The 21,764-nt window shown below is 42.1% G+C and overlaps 1 protein-coding gene across 1 annotated transcript in view; it reads right to left on the bottom strand.

Annotated features, from left to right (window-relative positions):
• LOC117393057 (1-phosphatidylinositol 4,5-bisphosphate phosphodiesterase beta-1) overlaps positions 1-21,764 on the bottom strand; it is a 328,875-nt gene that overhangs the window by 224,563 nt on the left and 82,548 nt on the right. The window contains exon 3 of the mRNA XM_033991233.2: positions 2,548-2,616. Within this exon, the coding sequence (XP_033847124.1) occupies positions 2,548-2,616 (69 nt within the window). The remainder of the gene's footprint in view (positions 1-2,547; positions 2,617-21,764) is intronic.

Here is a 21,764-nt window from a genome sequence, read left to right as displayed (position 1 = left end):
GTAGTAGTAGTGTGTAGTATGGTGTAGTAGTGTGTAGTAGTGTGTAGTATGGTGTAGTAATAGTATGTAGTATGGTGTAGTAGTGTGTAGTATGGTGTAGTAATAGTATGTAGTATGGTGTAGTAGTGTGTAGTATGGTGTAGTAGTATGTAGTATTGTGTAGTATGGTGTAGTAATAGTATGTAGTATGGTGTAGTAGTGTGTAGTATGGTGTAGTAGTGTGTAGTAGTGTGTAGTATGGTGTAGTAATAGTGTGTAGTATGGTGTAGTATGGTGTAGTAGTAGTGTGTAGTATGGTGTAGTAGTAGTGTGTAGTAGTGTGCAGTTGTATAGTGTAGTAGTGTGTAATAGTGTGTAGTATGGTGTAGTAATAGTGTGTAGTATGGTGTAGTAATAGTATGTAGTATGGTGTAGTAATAGTATGTAGTATGGTGTAGTATGGTGTAGTAGTAGTGTGTAGTAGTGTGTAGTAGTGTGTAGTATGGTGTAGTAATAGTATGTAGTATGGTGTAGTAATAGTATGTAGTATGGTGTAATATGGTGCAAATATACGATTACACAGAAGAAGCAAACAGAAAGAAGTCGACTAAGTGACGTCACCCGCGGCGTTCAGCTTCAGTCAAATGAAGCTCGACGACGCTAGAGCGGTTATAGCCTTTTCTCCCCTTAGCAACGCTTAGCAACGCTGTCAATCAAACCTGTTGCTAACGCTAGCAGGGGCAACCTCAGGGGGAAGAATGCGCCTCATTGGTCTGTTATTAACGTTCATATCTTGAGTTACAGACACAAACGTGAAATAAAAAAACAACAGGATCACGTAGAGCGGGTTAATACGAACATTTAAGACCAAAATCATGAGTCGACGGAGCCGGAAGCGCGCCCATGCTCACTTCCTAGCTGAAACGCGGCAGCTAAGTCGATTTGGTTATTTATCATTACTTGAATATAAGTTTCGTATGTTTAGTAGGGAAAAAAAACATTTCAATTTGGATATTTATTGAAAGAAAATCAGCAAAAATCCGCTTGGGTCTGGCCACACGTCGACCATTGAGAAACAGAATCAGCGCCTTGGCAGAGGTCGCTAGCTGCTTCGAATGTAAAACCGTTTCGACGTACATTTTAATCCATAGCTGTAACAATACGGGGACTAGCATAGCGCTCTCGTCTCGGTCCAGGATTGTACAGAAAATGTATTTATAGAAGCTTGCGGCACCGTGGGCGAAATACATTATAATCCATAGCTGTTGATTCAGAGCAGTTTGTCTGACACATAGTATTTAATGTGAACGCTGCACTTCTCCGACGCAAAGGTCAATCCTATAGGTTAGTTATATAAAGCTGAAAAAAAAACGAGGAGAAAAAGCCAATACGAGAATAATAGCAACGACAAACCTAAGATATATCGAACGAGCTGTGGGCTAAAGCAGCGGGGGTCGTACGGCGTGAAGCTAGAAATCAGAAACGATAACACTAGACGCTCTAAAACGCACTTAATTCAAAATAACAAAACAAAAGACAAAACAAAAAACAAATTAAACACAAATACCAGTCACGTTTGGATCATAGACTGTGTAAAAAAAAAAAAAAAGAAAAGTGGAATAAGTGAACTACAGTCAAATGAAGCTCGTTATTCCATGTTTGGAATTTCCGACCGCGAGTATCGTAGCAACCAGAGAGCCAATCAGGAGCGAGGCTGTTGAAGGTAACGCAGGGGGCGTTACCTTCAACAGTTTAATTTAATTTAAAAGAAAAATTAATAAAGAAAGAAAGACAAAAGAAATAAATAAAGAAAAAATACAGAAAGACAAAGAAAAAAACTATATAAATAAATAAAGAAAAAAATAAAGAAATTAGAAGATAGAAGATAGTAACAATTAATCAGATACGCTATGCTAACGTAACATAAGTGGCTTGTCCATAAACGTGAGAGACACAGAGTTCTTTTGGCTGATGTTTACTGTAGTCTTACTTCTTCATCACAGTTCAGACCACAAAACGAGCAAACGCATTAAATATAAACACAAAACTGCACAAGAACGCGCCGAAACTTTATATTTTCCTTTTCACTTGCTTTTTAAATAGTGCTCTGTCGGTAAGATTTAGCATTAGCATAAAAAAAAAAGGCTGAACTGGAAAACAGGAAGTAGTTTTCATGACGTTAAACTAAACTTATGATAAACTAAACATTTACAATATTGTTCCAAATGAAAAATTATCACATTTACGGTTTATTTATAAATGAAGCGGAAATAAATAAGAGGAAATTAAGTGAAGTAAATTTTCCGAAAGGTCAAATGATCAGAAAAACACAAACGCTCAAACAGCTTCACAACGAGAAACGATTCACCTTTTAAGCTCATGTACAAAGAGACACTGAAAACACGCCGGCTGAAGTGTCTTGCCCAAGCGCACGACAACAGAAACCGTCAGCGTTTCAGATTCACGAGAAACAAAATCAACCAAAAAAATCAAGATACGTCCACGTGATTCCATTAAATCAGCAGTATTTATGTTTATCGCTGTTACGTAAACATCGTGCGGTTTTACCTTTGGCGTCTTGGTGCACTTTCCGTTTCGAGCATCTTTGACGTAGGCGATGTCCAACAGGTCGGTCTCCTGAAAGAGACAAAAGACAAAAGACAAAAGACACGAGTGAATTCAAAGGACGGTCAGGACAAACAGTGTTGGGACGTACACAATGTATTTATTCTATTTTTTCAGAGTGTTCTTTCCGTCACTGAGGATACGACGGTTTAAAGTCACACTGGGACTTTGGAGCGACGCCGCGCTCAAACTCGACGGTGCAGAGTTGGGTGTCGCACATTCACACCTGCACAACTGAACGAGCCACAGCCCAAACGCCAGAGCGCAGAAAATAAAACTACACACGTGTTAAACAGTGAGGAAGGGTTAAATCCTGAGGGGATTTATGTATGGATTAAACGACAGGGTGGAGCAGAGAGGACGAGGACAGAGGACGAGGACAGAGGACGAGGACAGAGGACGAGGACAGAGGACGAGAGGAGACGAGGACAGAGGACAAGAAGACAGAGGATGAGAGGACAGAGGACAGAGGACGAGGACAGAGGACGAGGACAGAGGACGAGGACAGAGGACGAGAGGAGATGAGGACAGAGGACGAGAGGACAGAGGATGAGAGGAGATGAAGACGAGGAACTTCTGTCACAGTGAGTCTGGAGAAGAGTTCAGTCGTTTTTTCCTCTTGACGCAAAACACAAGGCTCTTTAACATAAATGGTGCATAAATAAACAAAGAAACAAAGAAATAAATAAATAAAAAACAAATAAAGACAGAAATAAATAAATAAAGAAAAATAAAGAAAGAAAGAAAGAAAGAAAGAAAAAAATAAAAAAAAATAAAGAAAGAAAGAAAGAAAAAAAATAAAGACAGAAATAAATAAAGAAAAAAAAAATAAAGAAAGACAGAAATAAAAAAATAAAAAAATAAAGAAATAAAGAAAAAATAAAGAAAGAAGATAGGAATAAATAAATAAATAAATAAGGAAAAATTAAATAAAGAAAGAAAGAAGAAATAAATAAAGACAGGAAGAAATAAATAAACAAAGAAAAAATAAATAAATAAAAAATAAATAACTCATAATGGTGGGAGCAGTCATGTCCATCTCCTCTAGACCAAAGTCTGATCTGTTTGACTCTCACTGGACACGGCTCCTGACAAACGTGAAACCTGGTGATAAACGAAAGATTCGATACATTTTGATAAGTTTAATGCCACACAGCGGTACATTCTGGGCAAAGCAATAACATCTCCATGGAGACAAGCCCCAGTGGCATTAAAGGGATGGATCTCCACGCGTTAATATCAACTTTAGAAAAGAGACGTGCAACTTTTAACAGAAAAAGAGCCACATTTCAAATCAAATGAAAGTCACAAAAAGACAGAAGTGATGAAAAGATTAATTTAAACATTATAAAGAATATACTGTGCAACATTTTGTATTTATGTGGACGTATTTGGTTTGGGGGTTTTGAGAATATTATATGTAATTTCCTGCATTCTGTGTCATATTTACTCTACAAAATGATCATTAAAAGTAAAAAATATCAATAAAAAATTATAATTTCAACAGAATTAATACTCTTTGGTAAGTAGTATTCCCAAAAAAAGAGCCAAAAAATGTTTAATACTATTCCTAAACTTTTTTTTTTTTACTGGAGACTTTAAAGATCAGAAAAGTTTCACAGTGCACCTTTATACGCAAATAAATAAATAAATAAATCCACGTTTTAACAAAATACTGAACTTCTATTCTGTCCTCTGTCGCACTTACCCAACGCTAATTACTACTCAAATAATTCAAATACATGTACTGTGTCGTGAACCTGCTGTTTTAAAAAAGCTATTTGAGCGAGTCTGTGTATAATTTTAAGCATTTATTTCATATAAACTGGTTTGTTTGCAGAAGAAAACTTACGATTTTGAGATTTTGACGGCAGATGGATGGAACCTGGTTTATTATATCCATAAATATTCAAAGTTTCAGAGTTTCCCGATACTGACTGAGTATTTCTACAGCAGAGGAGCCGCCGTCTCGTAACTTCCACATATTTTAAGCGGCTCATCCGAGGTAGAGAACATTACGTCTAAACCTTATAATGTTAAAATATTGAACGCTGCCGTCTTTGAGCGCCGAGGAAATCCACCCGCTCTGCTGTTGGTTTGGAGGGAACGTATTTGATTAAGGTTTTATTAAAATTCTGCTCTTCCAATCCCATTACTGGAGTCAGGCCATCATCATTACGCCGTCTCTTTGGATGAGCTCTTCTCCCCGTGTGTCATATTTGATTTGTAAAGCCTTTTGTTCATGGAGAGCGAACGGAGACGTCAGGAAACACACACTCGGTGATCAGCGATGTAGATTTATGATTTAAATCTATGCAAAATGGACTTTTCACAGATTTTAACCGTGTTACAGTTGTTTCCTTTCGACGTTTGTTCACCTGACGTTGTTTTTGGAGCGATTCGTGTTTGAGTTTAATCTTTAATCGCTTAATTTCATGACGCTGTATTATCGATCAATGCCTGTTTTCATCGCCACCGGCATTAATTATTTATTTTATTTTTATTTTATTTTTTTCATTTTTATTTATTTTTTTAATTATTTATTTTATCTATTTTTTATTTTTTATTTATTTTTTATTTTATTTATTTATTTATTTTTTTATTTAAAAGGGACAATGCACATTAATAAACAGGTTTAGTCCTGGTTTAGTCCTGGTTCAGTCCTGGTTCAGTCCTGGTTCAGTCCTGGTTCAGTCCTGGTTTAGTCCTGGTTTAGTCCTGGTTCAGTCCTGGTTCAGTCCCGGTTCAGTCCCGGTTCAGTCCCGGTTTAGTCCCGGTTCAGTTCTGGTTCAGTCCTGGTTCAGTCCTGGTTTAGTCCTGGTTTTTAGTCCTGGTTTAGTCCTGGTTTAGTCCTGGTTCAGTCCTGGTTTAGTCCTGGTTTAGTCCTGATTCAGTCCTGGTTTAGTCCTGATTCAGTCCTGGTTCAGTCCTGGTTCAGTCCTGGTTCAGTCCTGGTTTAGTCCTGGTTCAGTCCTGGTTTAGTCCTGGTTCAGTCCTGGTTTAGTCCTGGTTCAGTCCTGGTTTAGTCCTGGTTCAGTCCTGGTTTAGTTTCTCTTTCACTGTGATTCTCCTCGAGGTTTCTCTTTTTCCCGTTGCTTTTTCTCTTTTTTTTAGTTCTTCTTTGTGGAGGAGGGTCTGGGGACAGGGGGCGCTCTGCTCTGGGACAGTTCTCCATTTACTTGTTTTCTTTCTAATTTAATTGTCTGTTTCTGTTTCATTGTTGATTTTCTGTAAATCAAAATATGAACATAAAACCGAACGCTGTGGTGACGTCACACTCACAGTTTATGATCCCAACCAAAAATAGAAACCAGAAAACGTAAAACCCGAAGTCTCCTCATCCCGCCGCCTAAACGACACAAACGTTTATCGGTTTAGACGATCTGTGCGCCGCTCTGCGAGGGAGGAGGGGCAGGAGAGAGAGGAGAGAGAGGAGACGGGAGCTGGAAATGAACCCCCGTCCGACAGTGTGGCCATTTCACATTATCAGACCGGAGACTTTATCTGTAAAACGACTCGACGCTCCGCCTTCAGGACACTGGAAAACTGCACCGAGATCGACTCGACGCTCCGCCTTCAGGACACTGGAAAACTGCACCGAGATCGACTCGACGCTCCGCCTTCAGGACACTGGAAAACTGCACCGAGATCGACTCAACGCTCCGCCTTCAGGACACTGGAAAACTGCACCGAGATCGACTCGACGCTCCGCCTTCAGGACACTGGAAAACTGCACCGGAGCCTCGTTCAGTCTCATCAAAACCGTCTCAGTGTTTGTCTGGACTCGTCTAATTTCATACTGGTCTTTGCAAATGGACAAACATGAATGAATAATAATAATAAATGAATGAATGAATGAATAAAGAAATAGACAGAAAGAAATAAAAAATATATAAAGAAAGACAGAAATAAAGAAAAAAGACAGAAAGAAATAAAAACTAAAAAAATATATAAAGAAAGAAAAACTAAAGAAAATAAATAAAGAAATAGACAGAAATAAAGAAAAAAGACAGAAAGAAATAAAAAAAATATATAAAGAAAGAAAGAAAAAATAAAGAAATGAATAAATAAAGAAAGAAATAGACAGAAAGAAATAAAAAATATATAAAGAAAGAAAGAAAAAAATAAAGAAATTAATAAAGAAAGAAAGAAATAGACAGAAAGAAATAAAAAAGAAAAAATAAAGAAACACATTATTTTAAAGAAGTTTGAGTTTTCCCCCGTGTGTCTTTGTAGTGTTTTTCACAGTTCACTTCATACAAGTTTTTCCTATTTTTTCCTGTATATTTTTGTTAGTTACCACGGTGACACAACGCACTCATTAGCAAACGCACACGTCTTTAGACTGTCTGAAAACCCGAGGAAAAAAACCACAAAACAGTATGATAATGATCAGTTTGAGTGTTCATGGTGCTGTTTAGGTGAGAGCGGCTAACTGGAAAACCGTTGCCGTATGCTAGCTAGCTTAAAACTGTCGCTTTATGTTGTTTGAGAGGTTTAACAAAAAAAACCAAAACAGCTCATCTGCTGTAAATCCAGTGAAATCAGTTCTTTATGGTCAGACTGTGTAAAAACAAAGCTCAGATTAAAGTCTCTCTTGAGCTTCAGACAGAGCAGTGCCTCTAGTTAGCTTCCCTCCCTCAGTATTGATGCTGTCAGATGCAAAGTATTAATTCTTTACAAAGATGTGAGTCTGATCATTTGTGATTCTTTCCATGTTTGTATCAAAACAAACATGGAAATAAATCTAAACATAAATAAATAAACGGCAACGACGACGACACCTCGACTCTTCTATGAAACAATAAAGAATTAAGCAGCTGTCACGGTTGAAGTACGCTCTGTCCCATTGCAGTACGGCCTTTGCGGTCGACAGATACACGGAGGAGTACCCTTCGTCGGACGGGTACTTCAAACGGTACTTCGAAGTGTGCAAAAGTTGAATTGCGAAACGATGTCAGTGTTCTGCCGAATCAAAGACGTTTTAAACCAGGGGCGTCAAACTCAATTTCACCGAGGGGCCACATCAACAAAATGGTTCGTCTTAAATTTGCAAAGATATAAAAAAATATGTCTGTGTAACTGCAGAACTCCTGATAAACGGACATTTTAAGACAGTCATACATTTAAATTAACCTTGCCGCGGGCCACATAAAATGACATGGCGGGCCGCATTTGGCCCCCGGGCCTTGAGTTTGACACATGTTTTAAAGACTCAAATGTTTTTTTACGTCGTTTACGCATTTGTCAGTAACAGTTTTATACAGAGATGGAACGAAAACTTTGAAAATGTATTTAGGAACAGAATACTGAAGACCTCGAGTACTGTAATCTGAGTACTTTTACACAGAGTAGTATTTAAAGTATAGAATAAAGCAGATTTAAACAGATTTATGTTTGGAAGAGAAGTAAAAATCTCACCCGTCTCACCACAAGAGCCGAGTTTTATATTTTTCTCACTGACATCGTGTCGTTTGAAGCCTAAATATCATGAAGTACTTCCGTGTACTCCTCTGATTTAAGTAAAGTAACTGTAATCAGAGTAAAACCAAATCCAAAAGTAACTGTAGCAGATTATTAAAAAAAATACCAAAAACTCAGTTACTTCCCGACTCTGGTTTTGTGGGGTCAAAGGTCGCGCTTCAAACGGTCTCTTTGAAGTGAGTTTGGAGCGAGGGAGCGCGATGGGGGGCAGGTGGAGGGAGGGTGGATGTGGGGTGGGTGGGTGGTCTCTGCACGGATTTTTCCTCTGGCTCTCAGTTTTTATCTCTCTCTTCTTTTCATCCCTCTCTTACTTTATCTCTCTCTCTTCACACCCCCTCTCTTCTCCCCCTTCTCGTTTTCCGCACTATTGCTCTGGCTCTCTTTCTCTTTTCCTCTCCGCTCTCCCTTTCCTTCTCCTCCCCTCCCTCTCTTTCTTTATCTCTCTCCCTCCACACCTCCTCTCTCCTCTCTTTCCTCATTATTCCATTGTCTCTTTTTCTCTCTTCCTCTCCTCTCTTTCCTTCTCTTCCCCTCCCTCTCTTTCTTTATCTCTCTCCTTGCTTCGCCTCTCTCTCCCTTCTTCTCTCTTTCCTCATTATTCCTCTGGTTTTCTTTCTTTTCCTCTCCTCTCTCTCTTACCTTCTTTCTCTCTATCTCTCTCTCCCTCCAACCCCCCCATCTCTCTATCTCTCTTCCTTTCTCTTTCCCCACTCTCTCTGTCTCTATTTCTCTTTTCCTCTTCCTCTCTTCCTCTCCTCCTCCCTCTCTCTTTCCCTGGTTGCGTGTGCAGCGGGCGGTGGTGCGTGGAGGGGGATGAGGGGGTGTATGAGGGGTGGTGGAGGGTGGAGGGGTGGAGCAGTCTTGACGAGGTCCCTCTCTTTTCCTCACTCTCTCTCTCTACTTCTCTCTGTCCCCTCTTCCTCTCTTCCTCTTCTCTCCCTCTCTCTTTCCCTGGTTGCGTGTGCAGCGGGTGGTGGTGCGTGGAGGGGGATGAGGGGGTGGAGGAGGGTGGAGGGTGGATGAGTCTTGCTGAGGTCCCTCTCTCCTCGGGCCTCTGTTCTGTTAAACACATGACGTCCACAGCAGAGACTGAACCTCAGGGGAGAAATGATTAAAGCGAAACAGAGCAAAGACGAGGCCACGTACAGCACAGGCCTCGTGTGGAGGTCCCGGGGCCTGAGGTGGAGGTCTGAGGTGGAGGTCTGAGGTGGAGGTCTGAGGTGGAGGTCTGGGGTGGAGGTCCTGGGCACTAATTTTTGTTTCTAAAATATTCCCAATTCTAACATTTGTGACGTGAATAATCCGGATCATAATCTTGAGTCTGTATTTCAAACCCTGAGCTCCGCCCCCACACGTCTACACCAGATGCCCCGGAGCTGCAGCAGTTTCACTCCGGTGATTCTCTCCATCACAGCTCCCTTCTCCACCCTCACCCCCTCTCTCTTTCTCTCTGTCTGCTCTCGCCTTCCTTCACATCCCTCACTTTTACCTCCCCATCTCTGACTCTCTCCTCTTCCCACCTCTCTTTTTCCCCACTTTCTCTCTGTCTCTTTTCTCTCCCTCTCTCGCTTTCTTCTTCTTTTCTCCCTCCCTCCCTCTCTCCCTCCATTTTCCTTTCTGCCTACCCCGTTCACCATTTCATTCTTTTTCTCTATTATCCCTCTCTTTCCTGGGATAATGGAGGTGAGGTTGCTTTCCTTTCCTCCGTTTCTCTTTTCTGTCCTCTCTCCCTCTTTTTCATTATCTCTTTCCCTTCATCTCTCTTTCTCAAATCCCTCTTTAGCTCACCTTTTCCCCTCCCTCTCTCTCTTTCTCTCCCTCCTTCTCTCCCTTCCTCTTTCTTTCACCAATCTCTCTGTGTCTCACTTTCTCCCCTCTCTTCTCTCTCCTTCTCTCCCCTTCCTCCTTCTTTCTTTACCTCTTTCCTTCCACCTCTCTTTTGCCCTCCTTCTCTCTCACTCCCTGTCTCCATCTGTCTCTTTCCGACTATGTACTCTCCCTTCCTTTATGTCATTTGCCTCCCGTCTCTCCCTCTGTTTTTCTTTCTTATATTATCTCAATATTATTAAATTGAACATCATGAAACTGTTAAACCAAAAATGTGCATCACAAATTTACACTTATTTATTTGGGCCTGAAGAAAAAAATCAACACAATTTGAAAGAGAGAAAGAGAGAGAGAGAGAAGAGAGAGCGGGAGAAGTGGGAGAAAAAGAGACAGAGAGAGGGAGCTGAGAGAGAAAGAGAGAGAGAAGAGGGAGAGAGACAGAGAAAGAACAACAGAGTGAGGGAGAGAAAGAGGAAGAGAGTGACAGAGGCAGAGAGTGTGGGAGAGAGAAAGAGAGAGAGAGAAAAAGAGCAACAGAGGGAGGGAGAGAACGAGGAAGAGAGTGACAGAGGCAGACAGTGTGGGAGAGAGAAAGAGAGAGAGAGAGAAGAGGGGGAGAGAGAGCGGGAGAAGTGGGAGAAAAAGAGACAGAGAGAGGGAGCTGAGAGAGAAAGAGAGAGAGAAGAGGGAGAGAGACGGAGAAAGAAAGAGGGGGAAGAGAGAGATATGGGGGGAAAAGAGAGGGAAGAGGGAGAGAGAGGGGAAAGAGAGTGATAAGTGGGAGAGAGAGAAAGAGGGAGAAAGAGAGAGGGAGAGACAAAGAGAGAGGGAGAGAGATAGCGAGAGAGGGGGGAGAGTGAGAGAGAGAAAGAGACAGAGAGGGAGCTGAGAGGGAAGGAGAGAGAGAAGAGGGAGAGAGACAGAGAAAGAAAGGGGGAGAATGAGAGAGAGGGGAAAGAGACAGGGAAGAGGGAGAGAGAGAGAGGAAAGAGAGATAAGTGGGAGAGAGAGAAAGAGGGAGAACGAGAGAGAGACAGACAGAGAGAGAGCAACAGGGAGAGAGGGAGAGAGATAGAGAGAGAGGGGGAGAGTAAGAGAGAGAAAGAGACAGAGAGAGCAAAAGAGGGACAGAGACAGAAGGAGAAAGGGACAGGGAGGGAGCTAGGAGATAATGAGAGAGAGAGAGAGAGAGAGAGGGAGAGAAGGTGAGCAAGAGAGAGTTAGAGATACTGTAGATAGATAGAGAGCTGGGAGAGAGAGAGAAAGAAATATAAAGAGAGAGACCTGGGAGTGATTGTGCAGATAAACATAAACAGATAAAAAAGCAGTAAACTTATCAAATAAACATGAGAGTTTTGTATGAAGTTGTTAAAATGTAAGTTCCAGATCTTTCCCTGGTGCGTCTCTTGTGTCGAAAGCACAAACATTTTCATAAATTATTCAAACCGAGGACTTTGGGATAGGCGAGTTTAATTTAAAACAGCAAATGGAACAGCGAAAACGAGCAAACATCATTATTAAAACATGACGAGCGTAAACGTGCATTTTCACTCTGCTGTGGTTTCGCTTCAAACCGCGTAAACTCCACATTTCCTTTTTAAAGTTTCACAAATTGACAGATCAAAGCCGCCGAGAAACGCCGGAGCCCGGGGCAGAGTGACCCAAAATATGTGCGCGCTAAAAATACACGCGCGATTTAATCTGTGCCTATGCTAACAGCGCCTAAGCTAACGGGGTGATTTTTAACATCGTTACTGACGTTTTCTGCAACGACACGACAATTCAAACTGTCAAAACAAGATTAAATCAAACCTATTCCGCAAAACTGACTTTTCAGAGCTTTTTTTAATAGTTGTTTCTTCTCGTTTACCCTCGTAAGTTGTTTTTGGAGCGATTCGCGTTTGAGTTAATCCTTAATCGCGTATTTTCCAGACGCCATTTTGTGGATCGATCCCCGTTTTCACCTCCACCTGTGACGTACGCACTTCCTTCTCCAGTTTCATTTTCTTAATCGGTGATAATTGTTGGATTCGGCAGCGTCGTTTAGTCATTTTTGGTACAAATGAAAACTAAAAAAAATCCACTGCTCACTCGTGTGACATGCAGCTATCCGTAGGGGGCGCTGTCTTTTTGTTGTTGCGATGATGTTTACCCGTTGTGCGGCAGATTTGTTACTTTTATTAAGCCGCTTTGTTTTGTCAGATATCTTTAATGTCACATTTAAGACCAAAACGATGAATCTGGCAGCAGCAGGTACAGAGAGAGGGGCGTTTCAGTGGAAAGTGAATTGGAACCAGAGTCAACGGAACAGGAAGTGCACTCATGATCACTTCCTGTTTGGAACACGGCGCTAGCGGATTAGCTATGTCCATTTATATAAACAGTCTACGCGCCGTGCAGTTATAGCCTATAAACATAACTCTTCTTGAGGACAAAATATAATGCGCCTTACTGTCTGAGAATCAGGATGTGTGTGGTTAGCATGCTAGTTGTTACTTAATCAAAAACATGCATCCTTTCTGTTCACTTCAACTGGTTAAATTTTAAAATATTTGACACGTTTCGCACTTTTTCTTCTCGTAACTCGTTATAAATTGTCAGAAACACAAGTCAAACCTTCTGTATTTAATAAAAAATATTGCGATTTTAAACTCCAAAAGCTGAACGTAAAGAACAGAGTCATTTTAATTAATTCTTGTGATTTAAAAGCGTAATTCCTCCACCTTTACCCTCCACCGCCAGAACAGTCCCCGGTGAGTGCGTTTCGGGTTGGAGAGGCCCATATGTCGGGGGCAGAGCGGGTCACGGTTAAAGTGGCGCTGAACAAAAGGCTGTGAGCTGGCCCAGGTGCATGCTGGTCTTTGGAGTGCTGGCCCAGGTGCATGCTGGTCTTTGAAGTACCACTCCAGCACACTCGGGCGCTGTTATGAGAGAAAACTGCCGTGTGGAGGGCTGTCTAACCTCTCTCTGCTCCGGCTCCTTTTGGACGTGCCCCGGCTCTGATTAAACCCTTTTGAGCGAACGTGAAGCGGCCGAGCGTTGCCGCAGATGCATTAACGCCGGGACAGTTTTCAACATTTGCGTGTTTTGCATATTTCAAAAAGTTACCGTCAAAGTATATTTGCATATTTCTAAAACACTTCAGAACACGGCAGTAAAGTTAAATTCAAACTGTTCGTGTAATGTTCATTTACACAGACTTGTAGATTCGCTGATGTTTGACTGTTTCAATGTGTTTTATGTTACTAAAGGTGCACTACGTAACTTTTCCTGCGTAAAGAGGTGGACTAACTGAGTGTGACGTCACCCGCAGCGTTCAGCTCCAGTCAAATAAAGCTAATCGAGGCTAGGGCAGTTGTATTGGTGAATTTGGAGCAGAGTTTCATGTTTGCAATTCCGACTGTGAGTATCATAGCGACCAAAGAGCCAATCAGGAGCGAGGATGTTGAAGGTAACGCCCCTTCACGTCCGCACCGCTGGTTTAGCAGGGAGTTTAGCAACGCTGTCAATCAAACCTGTTGCTAACGCTAGTGGGAATGACCTCAGGGAAAGAAGGCGCCTGATTTGTCTGTTATTAATGTTCATATCTTGATTTACAGACACAAAAGTGAAATAAAAACCCCAGGATCATGTAGAGGGTTAATACGAACATTTAAGACCAAAACGACGAGTCTGACAGAAAATGAATTGGAGCCAAAGTTGAGCTATGTCCATTTACATACACAGTAGTCTCTCGTTTATCGCGAAAAACCCACAACAGGCAAAATCCAAAGTATCAGCTTTATTTTGTACAATTATTCTCTATGTTTTTGTCTGTAAAACCCCTCACCACACACTTTATACACTTTTCTCACACAGGCGTTAACATTTTCTCACATTTCTCTCTCGTTTAAACTCTCTCAAAGTTCAAACCTTCGTAGGCGTCTTTGTCGGTGCAGAACGTTTCATCGACATTGTGGGTTTTGTCGGGGGGAAAACAAATTGCAAACGTACAGCACTTCAGAGTCACACTGAGATCCAACGTTTATGTAAATTTGTCTGAACACATTCTGTACTGGACAGGAGACACGGCACGGAGGAGACTGATGGACAATGGTCTACAGTCCAACAGCCAATCAGGACGCACAACACAATGGTCTACAGTCCAACAGCCAATCAGGACGCAGAACACAATGCACGTTCATACGATGTAAAAAAACACACACAAAGTTACACAAAAAAAACGCGTGAAACAGCGAGACCGCGAAAGTTGAACCTCGTGAGGGACAACTATAGTCCATCGTTTGTCGCTGTGTCTTGGTGGGTTTATTCCAGACTCTCTACTTTCTCCCGTCACAAAAACAAGCACAATACGTAAACTCCAAGCCCTGACCAAGACTCGCCGCTGGTTAAACGACGGGTCAAATGGAGATATTCATAAAGTACCTCACCTTATTGAAAACTGAACTACTAAAAACTCTGTCTATGTCTGATTTTGCTGCAGTGAAGTTAAACCCAAGAACTTAATCCCCCTGGTCTTGAATGTGTTTCCAGATTTGAACGATTTCTTAAACAGTAAAGTGCACACAGGGGCAGGTCAGCGCTGAGGGCACGTGTACCCGCCCCGCGCCCTCTTCACGTCTCTCTCCTTTGAGTTTTTCATCTCTCGGCTCCTCGTCTGTCTCTGTCTCTCCCTTCAACTGTCTCCAGCTCCAAAGCCAAATGAAATCTGCGAACGGATCGAGGCTTCTAAGCGTTTAACCAGGGACATTTTACCAGAAAACACTTTAACCTCCTGAGACCTGGCGTCCTCATCTGTGGACAACACATTTTGGGTTGTTTAGGCCACAGTGTAAATTTTATTTTTTTTATTTATTTTTATTTTATTTTTTAATAAAAAAAAATTTATTAATTAATTAATTAATTTTATTTTTTTATTATTTTTTTTTGGGGGGGGGTATTTTAATTAATTCATTAATGTATTTATTTTTTTATTATTTATTTAAATTTAATTTTTTATTTATTTTTTTTATTTTATTGTATTTTTTTTTTTTTATTAATTTATTTTGAATGTATTTATTTATTTATTTTTTTTAATTTAAAGGCATATATCTTCCTGCACCTGTCAGCAGCACAAATGAGACACATTGTTCTAAGAGGCACAATTGTTTCTCATTTTGTTTTTTTACACTAAATGTCTGTGTTCAAGGACTTAATAGTTTTTGCAAAGTCCTGCAGGAGCTCAGGTCTCAGGAGCTTAAGACGTTTGTTTTTTGGTTTAAAAACACAATATTATTATTTTTAGACTTTATAAACTACTTTTGAATACCTTTACCTGGAATGTCCCACGGTATGGCATTAAACTTGTGTATCTGACATTTATTTACTTAAAAATGCTCCTGAAAAAAACCCTGAAAGACGCTCGCCTCTCCACGGATCTGACCTGTAACTACTTGGCCCGGCGGCATCACTTACTTCCAGGGATTTTAGTTACAATGGAACTAAAAGTTACATCGTGTAGCTTTAAATAGATGGAGGATTTCACCAGATGATGTCACGAGGTGGAGGTGCAGTTTTGCATCATTTTCGAATTTTCTGACGTTTTTATGACGATTCACACGATTTATTTTGTGTCGCAACCACGTCTAAGTTTTTATCTGGCAATTTATTTATACGAAAGCACCAATCCAACACCGGTTTATGATGTTTAATACCGAAAAATTTGCTGGATCAAAATATCGGTTCAGTCGATATCCTGTTTGAAGATTGTCACAAGAGCAGCTCAGGACCACAATCTGCTGTTCACCTCCATCCCAAAGCCTCTAACCGCTCCTTTGAACTCATATTTGTTAGGAAAGACAGGGAATGGTGGCCTTCGACATCATCTATCCCTCATCTATAACTCCATCCTCAAACCCAAAGCAAACAAAGGGCACAAAGAGAACAACAGACCGAGCCAGGATGCCAATAAGTGTGAAAAAACACCCATTAAGAGCTGAATGAAGACGCTAAGACCTTTGTCGACCTTGTGATCAAGTTTCAGTGCTGTTAGCTCCTCCCTTCTGACAGATATGAGGCAGTGTCCAGCAGTAATATGACCAGAACTGAAGAAGAAGCGGCTTGGACGAGCAGCGAAACATCTTCACTTCTACAACTTTTTGTCCGGTTGACAGACAATAGTCATAGTTTAGGTTTAGAAAGTCTTATAATGTTTGAATTTCTATTTATACAAACCTCTTCTTTGGCGACATCTGGATCAGTTTTGTCTTATTTGATTTAATTTCAAGGACATAAATGCTGTTTTCTTTCTCTGCTCTGGTATCAGTCGATATCGGGAATCGGCAGACACGTAAAGCCACAGTATCGGAAGCGAATCCCTACTTATTTCTATCCAAACGGTACAAAACGGTGTTGCTGTGTATCCCCAGCAGAGGCGTGTTTATATAGAGAGGAGTGTGTGTTCAAACCCACATTACAGATTCACGCTCGGAGCCATTGTGCTGAAGCTGATAGAGTTTAGCACCAGAGTCATGTTACTGTGACTTCCACTCGCCTCCGTGATCCCAAGAGCCGTCTGTCGCTCGGAATAGCCAAGATCTTAAACACAAGTCCCTCAGAAACTGTCCGGCGTCACTGTGTACTACGCTTTTCAGCTCTGAAACGCACTGAAACGATAGAATTAGGACAAAACTCACATAAAACTCACACGTTTATGCACCGTTGTACAGAGACACTGGGGGTGACGGGGTTAAGTGTCTTGCTCGTGGACACAACAAGAGAGTTGGAAGTTGGGAGTTGGAATCGCACCGACAACCTGTGGGTCGGTGGATCGGACCTCTCGACCAATGATGTTTGAGAGCAGGATTCATGAACCAGGACTAAACCAGGACTAAACTGGGACTAAATCAAAACTAAACTGGGACTAAACATGAACTAAACTTGGACTAAATCAGAACTAAACCAGGACTAAACCAGGACTAAACCAGGACTAAACCAGGACTAAACCAGGACTAAACTGGGACTAAACTTGGACTAAATCAAAACTAAACTGGGACTAAACATGAACTAAACTTGGACTAAACCAGAACTAAACCAGGACTAAACCAGGACTAAACCAGGACTAAACCAGGACTAAACTGGGACTAAATCAGAACTAAACCAGGACTAAACCAGGACTAAACTGGGACTAAACATGAACTAAACTTGGACTAAATCAAAACTAAACCAGGACTAAACATGGACTGAACAAGGACTAAACCCAGGCTAAACCAGCACTAAACCAGGACTACACCAGGACTAAACCAGAACTAAACCTGGACTAAACCCAGACTAAACCAGGATTGAACCAGGACTAAACTGGGACTAAACATGAACTAAACTTGGAATAGATCAAAACTAAACCAGGACTAAACATGGACTGAACCAGGACTAAACCCGGGCTAAACCAGGACTAAACCAGGACTACACCAGAACTAAACCCAGACTAAAACAAGGCTAAACCAGGACTGAACCAGGATTGAACCAGGACGAAACATGGACTAAAAATGGGCTAAACCAGGACTGAACCTAGATTAAACCAAGACTGAACAAGGACTAAACCAGGACTAAACATGGATGTTGGGGATTTGAACCGGCAACCGTCGACTCAATGGTCAAAAACTCTACCAACTGAACCAATGTCATTTCTAATCTGCTGGTTTAAAATGCACTTTGTAAATTTTTCACCAACTTCTTGTCTCCACGGAGATGTTATCACTTTACCAAGAATGTTCCACAGTCTGACATTAAACTTCTCTAATGGACACAAGCCACCAGGTCTAGTTACAGATCAGGTTTGTGAAGAGGCGACCCAGCACTCAGTATAAGGACACATGTATTTCAAGGTATTTTTGACAATTTAAAAAGCGTAAAATTGAAAGGTTTAATACCAGACCGTGAAACATTCTTGGCATCTCCATGGAGACAAGCAGCTGGCAGACACTCCACTAGAAAAGTTACACGGTGTACCTTTACGATATTCTTTATACTTTTGCATAACTTCCCTAATCTAGAGTGCGAGAGAACAGATAGTGTTTAAGAGCTGAAATGGAGCTGAGAGTGCGGCGGCTCGCTGGTAGAGCACATGGACGAGGCTGATAATGGTATCGGACGACCCCAGAGAAGAGATAAGACCACGGACGCGCTTTGGTTTATACGTCCGCCGCCGCACAGGGCCGACAGCAGGGGGAGACTGTGAGCGCGCATCAGTCACAACGACAACGAAGAAGAAGAAACTCACCGTGGGACCTGGAATCGCACCGCCAACCTGTGAGTCAGTGGGTCCAACCTGCGCTACTAATGATGTTTATGTTAAGAGCGGGATTCAAACTGTAAACCTTCGGATTGATGGGCGAATGTTCTACCAACTGAGCCACTGTCGCCCCTTGGCAACGCAAAATGAATTAAAGAAATGATTATTCAAAATAGTGATCTTTATTTTGATTGAGTTAGCATGTCGGTGGTTCGAATCTCGCTCTCGACATAAACGTCGTTGGTCGAGTGGTCCAGCTCCCACAGATGAATGCTGTTGTTGTTGTGGCCTTGGGCAAGACACTTAATCATCGCACACTCTGAGGACTTCAAGGACCGGGCTCCTGCTGGTGCTCAGAGTCAGGACGAAACCAGGACGAAACCAGGATGAAATCAGGACGAAATCAGGACGAAACCAGGACGAAATCAGGACTAAACCAGGACTAAACCAAGACTAAACCAGGACGAAATCAGGGCGAAACCAGGACGAAATCAGGACGAAACCAGGACGAAATCAGGACTAAACCAGGACTAAACCAGAGCTAAACCAGGACGAAACCAGGATGAAACCGGGACGAAACCGGGACGAAACCGGGACGAAATCAGGATGAAACCAGGACGAAACCAAGACTAAACCAGGACTAAAGCAGGACGAAACCAGGACGAAACCAGGACGAAACCAGGACGAAACCAGGACAAAATCAGGACAAAATCAGGACGAAACCAGGACTAAACCAAGACTAAACCAAGACTAAACCAGGACTAAACCAAGACAAAACCAGGACGAAACCAGGACTAAACCAAGACTAAACCAGGACTAAACCAAGACTAAACCAGGACTAAACCAGGACGAAACCAGGATGAAATCAGAACGAAACCAGGACGAAACCAGGACGAAACCAGGACGAAATCAGGACGAAATCAGGACGAAACCAGGACGAAACCAGGACAAAATCAGGACGAAACCAGGACAAAATCAGGACGAAACAAGGACTAAAGCAGAGCTAAACCAGGACTAAACCAGGACGAAACCAGGACTAAACCAAGACTAAACCAGGACGAAACCAGGACTAAACCAAGACTAAACCAGGACTAAACCAAGACTAAACCAGGACTAAACCAAGACTAATCCAGGACTAAACCAGGACAAAACCAGGACGAAACCAGGATGAAATCAGGATGAAACCAGGACTAAAGCAGAGCTAAACCAGAGCTAAACCAGGACTAAACCAGGACTAAAGCAGGACTAAAGCAGGACTAAAGCAGGACTAAACCAGGACTAAAGCAGGACTAAAGCAGGACTAAACCAAGGTCACTAATCCTACTTCGAGTTTGGCCAGTTTGAAGTCACTGTCCCTACTTTTCACTGTCAGAAAAACATAAAAAACAGAACTCATTCATTTGTCCCAGTTTGGCCTAAACGTGTTCTCCAATCTGAACATCTTCACTACTCACCACGATGAGTTTACAAGTGTTTTTCCACAACTTTCAGCGACCAGAATGGAGCTTTGCCTAACAAACATAATGCTAACAGCGCACTTCCTGGTTCTCAGAGGATGACAGGTTGATTGGCCAGCGTGATTTTTGTATCTGTGCAGTTGGCGTTTGCGATGGCGCCCGGTTTGAGCCTCGGGAGAATACTTTTGTTGAATTTCCTGAGTGTTGAGTGAAAGAGAGAGCTGAGTGGGATGACAAACAAAAGCACCACTCTCCTCCCTCATCTGTCCATCACGGCTGCTGTTTTCTCCCATCTGCCTTTGTTATGGTTGGCAGGGTTTCTATCTCCCTTCATCTCTCTCGCTCTCTCTCTCTTCTCTTTTTTCTCCCTCCATCTCAGCCCACGTCTCAGTCCTCTCTCTCTCTCTCTTTCGATCTATTTCCCTTGTCTCTCCTTCATCTCTCTGCCTTTTTTCTCTCTCCCCACTCTCTTTCTCCCTCTTACTGTATCTCTCTTTTGCTCTCCCTCTGATTTTTATCTCATTTTATTTCTCTCCTCTATAGTCTTAGTTTCTTCCCCCTCTCTCGTAATCTCTTGTCTCTCGTCTTTCCCTCCCTCCTCTTTCCTCTCATCTCTCTCTCTATTCCTTCCTCTCTCTCAACCTCATCTCTCTCCACTTTTCCCTCTCTCCATTTTTCTGTTCCTCTATCGTTTCTTTATCTTTGCCCCTCTCTCCCTCTCTTCTATGTCTCCTCTATCTCCCTTTTTCTACATGTTGCCTCCTCCTCTTTTCTCCCCTCTTTACCTCTCTTCTTCTCCCCCCCTCAGTCTCTCTCTTCCTCTCTTCTGTCTCTCCTCTCTCCATTCCTCTCTTAGTTTCACTCTTTAACTCTCTTTTTCTATTGCATTATCCTCTACCTCCATTTATATATCTCTTTCTCTTCTCCCTTGCTTTCCTTCTCTTTCTCTCAATTGCCTCCCCTCTTTTTTCCCTCTCTTCTGTCTCTTCCCACTTTCTCCATCCCTCGCTTAGTTGTCCCCTCCTCCCTCAGTCTTTCTCGCCTCTTTGACTCTGTTTCTCTTGTCTCATCCTCCCCCTGTCTCCCTCACTCATTCTCTCTCCTCTCATTCATTCTCTTCCCTTCTCTCCCTCCTTTTCCTTCTCTCTCTCTCTCTCTCTCTGTCTCTCAATTGCCACCCCTCTCTTTTTTCTCTTTCTTCTGGCTCTCCTCTCTCTTCATCCCTCTTTTGTTGCCCCATCTCCTCTTTGACTCTTATTTTTTTCTTCCTCTCTCACTTCCACTCTCATTCTCTCACTCCATTTGCCTCTTCCCCTCTTTCCCTCCTTTTCCCTCTCTTTCTCTCTCTTCAAGTTGTCTTTCTCCGTCTGTCTTTGTCTCTTCACTCTTCATCACTCATCTCTTTTTTGTCCTCTCCCTCATTCCTCTCAGTCTCCCTCTCTTCTGTCTCCTCTATCTCCCTCCCTCCCCCTCTCTCCCTCTCCCTTCCTCATCCCTCCATCTTTCCTTGGACACGTGTCTCTAAATCCGTCCCTGGACATCTGTCTGTTGTTGGTTCCTTTTGTCTCTTGTGTCTATGGATTTTCAGACGACATCGTGACATTACACAGGCCTGTTCTGTGTTTTTAGATAGAGACGTATCGGCTCTTTCAGTTCCGATACCGATTCCGATACCACGTGTTTAAACACCTGCCGATTCCCAATATCAACCCAAAGCAGTGAACTGACTGAAAACAGCGTTAAAATAAAATAAAATCAGACAAAACTCATCGAAATGTGACTTTCTGGGATGATGCGGACGCTTAGCAACGCTGTCAATCAAACCTGTTGCTAACGCTAGCGGGAGCGACCTCGGGGAAAGAAGGCGCCTGATTCGTCTGTTATTAATGTTCATATCTTGATTTAAGGACAAAACAGTGAAATAAAAACCCCAGGATCGTACATTTAGAGAGAGGGGGGACACAGTTTTTCAATAGAAAGTGAATTGGAGCCAGATTTGACGTAGCTAGAAGAGCGCCCATGCTCATTTCCTATTAGCACGTTAGCTATGTCCATTTATATATACAGTCTATGTGTCCAGTTAGAATATTTACCCGTCCCACGAGTATCACCGATTAAGAAAT

The sequence above is a fragment of the Periophthalmus magnuspinnatus genome, chromosome 24, assembly GCF_009829125.3.
Source record: "Periophthalmus magnuspinnatus isolate fPerMag1 chromosome 24, fPerMag1.2.pri, whole genome shotgun sequence".
NCBI lineage: Eukaryota > Metazoa > Chordata > Actinopteri > Gobiiformes > Gobiidae > Periophthalmus > Periophthalmus magnuspinnatus.
The sequence above is the reverse complement of the archived record's forward strand: the minus strand, read 5'-3'. Positions and strand labels throughout refer to the sequence as shown.